The sequence below is a fragment of the Populus trichocarpa genome, chromosome 18 (assembly GCF_000002775.5).
Source record: "Populus trichocarpa isolate Nisqually-1 chromosome 18, P.trichocarpa_v4.1, whole genome shotgun sequence".
In the NCBI taxonomy this organism is placed as follows: Eukaryota; Viridiplantae; Streptophyta; class Magnoliopsida; order Malpighiales; family Salicaceae; genus Populus; species Populus trichocarpa.
Genome location: NC_037302.2, coordinates 2,054,907 through 2,066,717, shown reverse-complemented (window position 1 = coordinate 2,066,717; position 11,811 = coordinate 2,054,907). Strand labels below are relative to the sequence as shown.

General features: G+C 33.3%; 2 protein-coding genes across 2 annotated transcripts; one reads left to right on the top strand and one right to left on the bottom strand.

Moving 5' to 3' along the window:
- Positions 1-3,455: 3,455 nt before the first annotated feature.
- On the top strand, positions 3,456-7,512 carry LOC7465387 (EIN3-binding F-box protein 1). Its single transcript, XM_002324262.4, has 2 exons — positions 3,456-3,780; positions 4,788-7,512. Exons 1-2 carry the CDS (start codon positions 3,756-3,758, stop codon positions 6,701-6,703), a joined length of 1,941 nt encoding a protein of 646 aa, XP_002324298.2. The 5' UTR covers positions 3,456-3,755; the 3' UTR covers positions 6,704-7,512.
- Positions 7,513-10,504: 2,992 nt separating this feature from the next.
- Positions 10,505-11,396, bottom strand: LOC18107507 (photosystem I reaction center subunit psaK, chloroplastic). The gene is made up of 3 exons (XM_006371681.3): positions 11,229-11,396; positions 11,010-11,090; positions 10,505-10,868 (listed from the first exon to the last, which is right to left on the bottom strand). The coding sequence occupies exons 1-3, from the start codon at positions 11,376-11,378 to the stop codon at positions 10,641-10,643; spliced, it is 459 nt and encodes a 152-aa protein (XP_006371743.3). The 5' UTR covers positions 11,379-11,396; the 3' UTR covers positions 10,505-10,640.
- Between the last annotated feature and the right edge of the window lie 415 nt (positions 11,397-11,811).

The window sequence follows — 11,811 nt, the reverse complement described above, 5'->3', positions numbered from 1 at the left end:
AGTGCCAGTAAAAACCACACAGGCTATATATTTTGTTAAATTAGATTTATAATAATGGGTGCCTCGTCACTCAAGTTCCTAGAACTTGCATACCTTGAATGAAGTTTTTTTCAGGAATATAAATTTTATTGATATAAAAAAGCTTATTATATCATGATTAATTGAAGTCATAGCACTATACATTAAAAATAAAATAATAAGAACTTTAGTATCATACGTGTACCATCAATCAAGAGCATATAAAATAAATTTTATCTTAAAGAGAAAACAAAAGTATTATTAGTCTAAGATCTTTAAAGAGGATATAAATTTATTCTCTATGGTGTTATTTAAACAATCTAAAAATAATAAAAATTTTAATTTTAAATAAAAAAAATATTTTTTAAAAAAATCAACGCGACCGCAAGACCCGCATCCCTTCCGTGAAAAAGAAATAGTTTACTCATTTGTTGTGGGAGGTTCATATTCTTCTACTCTATTTTAACCTTAATTTCCTGGTCTTTAGTCAAATAAGTATAAATGCTAAGAACTATATGAAAAGGAAGCAAGAGAGGGTCGATTTTTCAATGATACCCATCATTTAAATCTTGATCAAGTGGTGTTCATCACTCTCTTTCACTGTGACATAATTTGCCCTAGTCCACAAACCACATTGAAATGTGTTCTTCTCAATCATCACATTGAATTTAATTAATTTATTAATTTATTTATTTTTTATGTTGATTATAACTTTTCGGTTAGGTTGAATGAATTTAAAGTATGTGGGCATCGGGGACTGATTAAAATAAATTCCAAATTATATCTGACAAAGATGGCTGCCTTTTCTCTTTATAATTATTATTCTATGTTATGTGATTATAAATATGTTTGTTTTTATATTTATTTTAAGAGCATTTTAAAATAAAAAATTATTATTATTATTTTATATTTTTAGATTGTTTTAATACGTTGATATTAAAAATAAATTTTAAAATAAAAAAATATTTTAAAAACCTACATGAAAGATTTCGATTCATGTAATCAACGGAGAAGTTGAATTACTTGGAATTTGCTTTATTGGTAATGCATGTCAAAGTGTTGTGGCAGTGACAGTCTGCGCTTGGTGCATGTGGTCTTAAAATAATTAGTTGATCCAACCATAAATGATAAATGGGAAGAAATTAAGTAGCAAATATTACAGATAATTTACTAGAAATTAGCTATGAAAATATAATTTTATATACACATAGTACTCGTAAAATATTTCCGCCTCCTTGAGAGTTATATTTATTTATCTATAGGTATTAAACCCGGTCTGGGCTTGACCCGGTTAAGGAACCGGGTTTTAGGTTTCATAGGTCAATCCGGGTCAATCTGGATCAACCCGTAAATATTAAAAAATATATACTTAAAACTTTAATATTTCATATGAAAAAATTAAGAAAAAATTCATGTAAATATAGGCTCTAGATATTGTAAATAATAAAGTTTAAAAGAATATTTTAAAAAAAAAATTTATCTCACATTAAAAAGATACTATATTAAGCTTTTAAGTTGAAATATTTTAAAAAAACATTATCCTACATTGAAAAAATAACTTTTTTCTTGGGAACATAGATTATATATACTAATGGGTTTTAAATCCCACATTGAAAAAACATAATTTTTTTCTTGTGAACATAGAATATATATACGAAAGGGCTTCAAATCCCACATTGAAAATATACTACGTTATCCTTTCAAGTTGAAGTATTTAAACCAAAATTTTTTTTATCCCACATTGAAAAAATATAATTTTTTTTCTTGGGAACATAGAGTATATATACTAATAGGTTTCAAATCCCACATTGAAAAAACATAACTTTTTTCTTGGGAACATTATATATATGAAAGGGTTTCAAATCCCATATTGAAAAGATATTATGTTATTTCTTTAAGTTGAAGTATTTAAATCAAAATGTTTTTTATCCCACATTGAGAAAACATAATTTTTTTCTTGGGAACATAGAGTATATATACTAATGGGTTTCAAATTCCACATTTGAAAAAAAAAACCGGGTGTCTTCCGGGTTTGCCCGAGTCATGGGTCGACCGGGTTTTGCCGGGTTGTTGCCCCGGCCGGTCTTTTATTAAACCCGGACCGGTCCAGCTACCAGGTCGACCCGCCGAGCCGGGTTTAATAACCAGGTATCTCCCATGAATAGAAATAGAAAAATTTTGAAACAAGATCAAGAATTAAAAGGAGAGGATTTCGACTTACCTAACCTATTTTTGAGATCGATGTTTGAGATATATACTGATTCAAAATAAATAGATTCATTTATGTGAGGTACTCCCACATTTAGGTTGGTTAGGATTAAAATTCTTTGGATTCAAATGAAATTACAATTTCTATTTTTTTAAAATCAAGATTTATTTAAAAATCCCATTCCTTATTCATATTTCTATTTCTAGATTTATATAGTGAAAAATTAATTAAATACACAAACAAATCGAACAATAGAATCAAATAACAATTCATACAATGATGTGACAAAATCGATCAATATCATATAAATATTGGTAAAACTTTTTAAACCCAAATAACTAAAAGATTAATATGTTAACCACAAAGTTGATCATGAATCTTGATTGAATTAAACACAAAAAAATATGCATTGATTACTGTTAAAAAATAATATAAATTATATTTTAAAATCTTATTTAATAGTGTAAATTTTTAGGTTGAGAAAGTTATTTGATATGATATCAAAATCTTGTTAACTAAGTGGTCACGAATTCAAATCTCAACACCCTCATTCTCTTAATTAATTACACAAGGTAACATAGATCTATGCAAGTTTCAAACCCAAAGAGTGAAAGCCTTCATTTGAGGGAGTGTGATAAAAAATAATATAAATCATATAATTTTTAGGTTGAGATGATTTTTGGACAATTACCTTATTTCTTTTATAAAACAAGATTTAAACTGACCACAAAATTCCAGTTCAAGCTTTGTTTCTAAATAAGTTTTAGAATATTTTAAGAATAACTATCAATATTTATTTCACATGAAAAAATAAACCAAAAAAAAAAAGAATAAGAAAAAAATTGAAGTATAGAGATTGAAATATTATTATCAATTTTGGTAGGTATTATTTTCTCTATCATCTATATGTTTTTAAGATGGATTAATAGAGTAAAAACCTTCCTTGTCTCTTCTTCTCCATGTTATTATTATTCAAATATTTCAATATTTTATTTTATTGAATGTAATTCCAAAAATAGAACTTCCCATTTCAACATCTCATCTCAAACATGCCCACAAACATTATTATCCAAACAATCCTAAATAAATAAAAATTAAAAAAAGAAAAAGAAAGAGAAAAAAGCAAAACCACCATGTGGTATCTTGTATTCAATGCATCACAAAGTGGTAATAGAATATTAACATAACAAAGCAACCCTACCTTCTCTGTGCAAATACATTGCATGTGAGTTGTACTAGGGTGTATTGTCATGTACCAAGACCCATAAACTCTCTGTAATAAAATCCTTTCATCAGCTACACACACTTTATTCATTCATTTCTTTCCCTTTTATCTTCTTTCTCTCTCTTTTTTCCCTATCTAATAGGGTTTCCATGTCCTTTTAGCTCAAAACTCTCTCATGAATTCTTGTTTTGAAGATACTTACAGTTTTTTGTTGGTGATCATCTTTGTGGGTTCTCTCTTTTTTGCTCTCTTTGGAGGGTTTTTTGGTGGATTTTACCTCTCAGGGTTTTTTGAGCTGTACCTATGTCTAAGGTCTTTGAATTTGCTGGTAAGTAATCTACCATTTGCTTTTATTTTCTGAAATTTCTTGTTTTGTTCTCGTATCTGATATGTTGTATAGTTAGCTTCTTCTTTTTTGGTAGTTTCGTGGGGAATTTGATGTAAAGGCTGAAGCTTTGAGATCACTTTGCTTTTGATCACAGGGAATCATTTATATAGTTCAGGCATAAAAGTTTTTTTTAGGATTATTTTGTTGTTGTTGACCATACAGGTTTTATTGAATTTTGGAATGGGAGAGGTGGTTCATGTTTTGGTCTGGGACACATGGACTGTTAGAGCTTATTTTTCGAGGTTTTTTAAAGTTATAGACTTTCCAGACTTGGTTTACTAGGATGTGTGCTATGTTTGAAGTTAGATCTTGAACGTCAAGGATTCTTGTTGTGGTAAAATATATCTTTTGGAATTTAATTTAATTTTTGTTTTTTAGCTTTAGATCAGGTATGTGATGTGTTTTGTCATGAGAGAAATTGTTCTTTGAGATTTGATGATGCTATCTGTTGGTGGATCTATAGTTGAAATTCAATGTGACTTAGACTGTTTGTTCTTGTTTTAGGCACATGAGCAGATGGAATTTTGTAATTATTTATTAATGAATTTTAGATCGGGATTTGACCTTTTCATACAGTTTAATAGTGGAAAAGGATGGAATCTTTTAAGATCTTAATCGATGAATAATTGTTGATTGGAATTTGTATGTTAGATCCAGATTGGAAAGCTTTATTGGAGATATATGCATGTTGTTGTTTGACCAAGAATCATTTTATCACTGTTATAAACTTGCCTTGTTTGTATGATTATTTGTCACCTTCAGTTTCTTTTGTCTTGAAACACATAAAAGGTCTTGGTCTTTAGCTGTAAAAGGAATCAATTATCAACTTAAACACTTGTGCTTATGGGTTGTGGAGAATTCTGATTACAGTAAATTTATTGTATTTCTTCGATATGTACTAGCTGGATTTACTTTATTAATGGAAGTTATTGATTTTGGTTTTCCAGGTGAAAATGATTTTTGTCCTGGGGGGCCAATATACACTAACCCCAAGGAGCCGAGCCTCTTCTTGTCCCTTGGTCTTCCTGTGGACGTGTACTTTCCTTCACGCAAGAGGTCTCGCATCAGTGCTCCATTTGTCTTTTCTGAGGAGAGATTTGAGCAGAAAAAGCAAGCTTCTATTGAAGTTTTGCCAGATGAATGCCTCTTCGAAATCTTCAGACGTTTGCCCGGGGGTGAAGAGAGAAGTGCCTGTGCCTGTGTTTCAAAGCGTTGGCTTATTCTTCTAAGCAGCATATGCAGGGATGAACTTTGCAGCCAGAATAGATCAGCTGTAAAGAACACTGAGGTGAAAAGCAAGATTGAGGATGAGGAAATTGAAGGTGATGGATGCTTGTCCAGGAGCTTGGAGGGGAAAAAGGCCACAGATATTAGACTTGCTGCTATTGCTGTTGGAACTGCTAATTGTGGAGGATTGGGCAAGCTTTTTATCCGTGGAAGCAATTCTAGTCAAGGAGTGACAAAGGTTGGCCTCAGAGCAATTGCCCGTGGATGCCCTTCTCTGAAGGTTCTTTCCCTGTGGAATTTGCCTTCTGTCGGGGATGAAGGTTTATCAGAGATTTCCAATGGCTGTCACATGCTGGAGAAGCTAGATCTTTCCCAATGCCCCGCAATTACTGACAAGGGTTTGCTTGCAATTGCAAAAAACTGCATCAATCTGACCGATCTAGTGTTAGAATCTTGCTCAAACATTGGCAATGAAGGTCTGCAGGCTGTTGGCAAGCATTGCACCAATCTAAAGTCCATTTCAATCACAAACTGCCCAGGTGTTGGGGATCAGGGAATTGCAGCCCTCGTATCTTCTGCCTCAAATGTTTTGACAAAGCTGAAGCTCCAATCACTGAACATTACTGACGTGTCCCTGGCTGTTGTTGGACACTATGGCAAGGCAGTTACCGATCTTGTTCTGACAAGCCTCCCAAATGTCAGTGAGAGGGGCTTCTGGGTCATGGGTAATGGCCAAGGGTTGCATAAGTTGAAGTCCTTGACAGTTACATCCTGTCTGGGAGTGACAGATATTGGACTTGAAGCTGTGGGAAAGGGTTGCCCAAATTTGAAACAGTTCTGCCTCCACAAATGTGCTTTCTTATCTGACAATGGACTAGTCTCATTTGCAAAAGCAGCAGAGACACTGGAGAGCCTGCAATTAGAGGAGTGCCACAGGATCACCCAGTTTGGGTTTTTTGGTTCCCTTTTGAACTGTGGTGCAAATCTGAAGGCTATTTCTTTGGTGAACTGCTTCGGGATTAGGGACTTAAAGCTGGATTTGCCTGAGCTGTCTCCTTGCAATTCCCTACGATCATTGTCTATCCGCAACTGCCCTGGTTTTGGTGATGGTAGCCTGGCGTTGTTGGGTAACTTGTGCCCACAACTGCGGAATGTGGAATTGAGCGGGCTTCAGGGAGTTACTGATGCTGGGTTTCTCTCAGTACTTGAGAACTGTGAGGCTGGTCTGGTGAAGGTTAACCTTAGTGGGTGTATCAATTTGTCTGACAAAGTGGTGTCGGTGATGACTGAGCAGCATGGTTGGACTCTTGAGATGTTGAATCTTGATGGATGTAGGAGGATAACTGATGCAAGTTTGGTGGCAATAGCAGAGAATTGCTTCTTGCTATATGACCTTGATGTCTCTAAGTGTGCAACCACCGATTCTGGGATTGCAGCCATGGCACGCTCAAAACAGCTCTGTCTGCAAGTCCTTTCTGTGTCAGGTTGCTCTATGATATCAGACAAGAGCTTACCTGCCCTTGTAAAATTGGGTCAGACCCTCTTGGGTTTGAATCTCCAGCACTGCAATGCTATCAGCAGCAGCACTGTTGATATACTTGTGGAGAGGTTATGGAGGTGTGATATTCTTTTGTAAGTGGGCAAAGGATGAAACTTGTTCCAAGATTAGGGCAGTGGATGTAAAGTCCGGGGGTTCAAAGTAAGCAGGAAGCCTCATATAATAGTCAGCTTTTGTGAGTAGCAGCAGCTTCGTTAGTTTTTTGGGTCCATCAGCTATGGGTCTTTCCATTTCCACTTGCACTTGGGTTCCTTTTTCCTGGGAACGAGGCCATTCTCTCTTTTTTTCTTCAGGTTTCCATTCACTGGAGATCTGTGAAGTATTTTAGCTCCCCTCCCAATATTGGAGTGCTACTTTCTTCACGGCCACCGTTCCCTGAGAATACAGTTGCCAGGTTCTGGTTCTAGGTTTTCTTTTTTTGTTTCAGGGTGTTATCACTTGGTGTTTTAAGTTCAGCTCCATGACATTCACGCTTGGCTGAAGCTTTTCGTGAAGTGCCAGTGTCAATTCTGTCCATTATCAGGTTATCAGTCCATTTGTTTTTGTAATCATGTTTTTGAACATGGTGGTTGGGTCGCTGTTTTCCTCAAAGGGTAGGTTACTACTACTAGTCAGTCGTTACGGTTGCTTTTGGCAGTTCAACTTTTCGGTCTGTTAGGCGAGGGTTTTGGCCGTGGCAACAAGTTATACAGTCTGCCACGATAACCACCTCTTTCTAGAGGGGTTTTTTTTTTCCAAGCCCTTGTTTTTTACAGGCTCCATTTCTTCACGAACTGTATCATGCAACCTTTTTATCATGTAATGAAATAGGCATCTACCCTTTGTGATGTATGTTTTTATCTTAACGGAATGCTTATAAATAAAACCTGTGTATTTCTTTATTATAATTCTACTTGCATGTTTCCATCCCATGATGGTTTTTGTTTTGATGATCAAAGGAAGTCATTGCCCAAGTATTACTATGGAATCCTAAATTTTCTTTTCTCAACGTTTTTGCGTCTGAAAATTGTATCATCTGCTTCTGGTATTATCAAGGTCATGCCATGTTTAATGAGAGCTTGATTCTAATTTCATATATATATATATATATATATATATATATAGACACACACACACACACACACATATGTGAGGCATGGTGCTTTCTGTGGGGGCACATGTTGCTTGACTACAAATTTGGTTTTGATTTGTTAGGTGTGAAATCAAGCTGAGTTGTGTTCAATGCATCTAGCAAGTGAACTGAATTTGCTCACCTCTTTTTTTTTTTTTCCTGATCTGTGGTTCTGGACGTTTATAGGAAGCTTCATAGTTGTCGTTGTCCCTGTATAATGGTTGGGAAAAGTTTCAGGAAATTTAAGTTCTTAGCTGAAATTGTTGACAAGGTTATCTGTTTTACCAAAACTATGAGAACCAGTCACACAGATTAAAATAATCAAACAGAGTCAACAATTCTCTGAACCATGCATGCAACTTCCATTGATTTGAAGCCATAGCTCTGGATGATTTCTCCTCGCTCCAATCGATGATCATGTTCGAGTATATGGACTATAATCAAGAATGGACGTGAGAAATCTAGAGTGGTTCGCTATCAATACAATTAAGTTCACATAATCTCATGGATGATCATGGTGAGATGTGAAACACGCAACATAATTTCAAGAAGCTGTTCATGTAAAAATCTTTTAGTGGTTAGCAGAAGAATCTGATAAAGTGAGAAACCGATCTTGTTGTCTACCACTCTTCCACCATCTCATTACTGGTTTTTTGACTTGAGATTCTCTTCTTTTTTTTTTATCTTTTTTTTGGGTTTGGTTAACTATTCAAGTTCTCAAATCAATCACAAAGAATCCATTAAAATAATAAAGTAGTGTTATTTTCAAAAGATCCCATCATCAATCACAAGATATCTCGTGTCCCCAAGCACCCCACCCATGGTGAAATTGGCCTTCTTATTCGACAAATCTTATCACTTGAGAAGAAGAGGCTTCGAACTGGGCCCTCCAAGTTTGATAGGCCTTCCATTCCAAGTATTTTTGGTTCAGCTTTCTTGTTTCATAATTAAATGCATTTTCAACTGGGTTTTAAGTAGTTCATTCATACATGGATTGGTGCATTCACAAGAAATCATGTATTAAGAAGTGAAAGATTTAGATTAGGCTTAAAAATACAAAATTATTGATTTTGGACATTAGCAGATTATTAATAAAAAAGTAGATCAAATTCAGGTTTAACCGTGCACGGAAACACTGTCCACATACTCATAGTTCATTGTTCATGTGTATAAATCTCAAATTTTTATATTCTAGTCCATTTAATTTGTACAGATTTGATCATTGAATTTTTCTTTTCTTTTCAATTAATGAGCAATTTTATAAAATAAAATTTTAGATTTTTGTTAAAAAAAAAGTAAGAGATTAAGAACCAAAATTGATATAAAAAAATAAACCGAGCTCTTTCTCATAAAAAACTTATAAAAATCCAATTTGATCTCCCAAGTTTCTATGTTTGCATATTTCATCCTCGTTCTTTTAGGTTATTACACTTTGGTTTTTTTTTTTTTTTTTTTTCATGTTTCAGCTTTTAAAGATTGAGAAAGAAGAGAAAAATTTTTCACGTTTCAGTTTTTAAAAGTTAAGAAAACAAAAAAGAAAGTCATTAAAAATTTTAAAAAGAGAAAAGCTTTCTGGTGGCCAGATCCTAGCCACCAAAAACTTTGATTTTAATGTTTATATATTCAAGTTTAAGAGAGAAAAACTTAATGGATGTTGTTACTACTTTAATGTTGCTAGAAAAATAGATCGGGTCTCAATTTGTTTTTTATTTTATATGATTTTTAATTTTTAAACTGATTAAAATATATTTTGTTGTTATAGGTGGGTTATTAGAGGTCAATAGAATGTTTTTTTGTTTTTTATATTTTTAAGTAAAAATGATTGAAATTTAAGTTTTGAGATCCAAAAATATAATCCATAATTTTCCTTTCTAAAGAAAAAAAAATGTAGATAAGGCCTCGACTTCCAAGCCTAGACATGCCTAATTTTGTATTTGTGAGCCAAACATACATGCTCATTCTTTCAGCACCGGCACACATGCCCCTTCTTTTTATAATGGCCCTTCAACTTTTTTGGTTAGATTTTTTTTATTTTACAATAAGATTCTCATTAAATAAATTTATAAAAATAATATTCAAATAATATTAGCATTTTTTATGATAATATTAAAAATTATTTTTTGACTAATTTTATATGAATCTAATAATATATAATTTCCTAAAATATTTACTTATGAATATTCAATGAAAATGAAATATTAGATTTTTTTATTATAAAATATTCATATAACTTTTCATAAATTTATTTTTTTTTATTTTTTTTAATACATTCATGTCAAAATTATCAATTAATGTTTTTTTTATTTAAACTTGTTTTTAAGATTACAATGAATTTTTATTTAAAAACAATAAAAAAGACATTTTTAGTCAATAAAAAAAAGAAGAGAAAAGGCACACATAAATATGGGAAGGCGGTTTGATTAAAATAATTCATTTTTACTCTTTATTTCAAACCATTATTTTTTTTAATTGTCTTTAGTTTTTATGCAATAAACCACATAGCTAAAAGAGATGTGTTTTTTTAAAAAAGAAAAATACATTAATAAGAAAAATGAGAATTTAGACTAAAAAATCACATTTTTTCTATAAAATCTAAACCATTATTGTTCATGTGAAAACCCATTTTTATTTTCATATAATTAAATATAAAAACAATTAATAAGCTCTTTTTATATAATTTATTGATTCATATATTTTTCAATTCATTTTATTAAACTCACGCATCAAATTCCCAATTCTTGATTAGATTTCTCTAAGATACGAACACATGTATAAAATTAATTTGAAATTCTGATGGGTTACGAACAAATTGTTCCTCAAGACAACAAGCATCTGCATGTAGGAAAATGGTACACGAACAGAATTAAAAGCAGAGCACTTCAATTCATATGCTTAAGAAGATGCTTACAATGCACCCATGTTCTTGAGACCAAGGACAACCCCAACACCAATTATGTGGCCAACAGCCCCACACGCCAAGGTATCAGCAAGAGTGAACCCAGCTAGATCACCAGTTTGTAAGCCTGAGTCCCTCACCTCGAGCTTCAATCCTGCTGTAGCCTTCCTGTTTGCTGATGGAGCTAGCCCAAATCTTCCAGCAAATAGCATGAGGCTTGTGCTTGTCACCATTATCTGACAAAATGGGATTGCGTAAGCTCATGAGTCCATTTTCCTGTCCCACCATTTCTATGAACAGAGAGAACATTCATCTTTAAAAGAAAGACGTTCGATTTCCTTCAAGAAATCAGATACATGGACCAGTAAGATTGTTACCAAATTTGTGGGTGAACCGATGAAATCCATACGAGCACCTAGAGCTCCATTTCCCTTTCGCCTCACTGGTTGAACAGCTGCCTGCGTGATGTCCAAAATATTTCAGATTTTGATCAGTGTATATACATGTTCAAGAGAAGTTCAACTTAATTAACCCAAAAAAAGAAAAAAAAAAACAGTAAATAAACAGAAGAAAGAACTCTTATTAGCAACACTAACCAGGGATTTTACAGGGACGGCTGAGGGTCTTAGGCCATTGAATCTTGGGAGGGTATTAGCAGTCATCATGGCGGCGGCTGCCATTTGCTTCTTTGAATGCGCAAAAAATGACCAGAGAAAGCCACTCTCTCTTCTCTTATAATTCTTCATAATACAACTTGGGATCCAACAGACCATGCATACCCACTCGAGAAATCTGTGGCTTAAGAATCTTCGAATTGGATAAACTTGGATACAGGTAGCTGACTTGGCATTATGCCATAGGACTGCTCAGTTGGATAAGGTTTTTTTTGCTGAGATTGTTTGCAAGATCTGTCTACCCAAACTATGAAAATTAAATTAAGAAAGGAAGTTAAAAATATATAAGCAAAGTTTACAAAAATCATGAGAAAGTGAAGAAGAAAGTGATGAATGTCTGAATTCTAGTCACCTTAGTGGTAATATCCTAATTTGATGAATAGAATAGGGAACTAATCCCTGATTAACGCTGCGGTAATCAACGCACATCCTCCAAGTCTCGTCTTTCTTCTTCTTGACCAACACTATACAAGACGAGAAAGGGCTATGCTAGATTGAATTATAT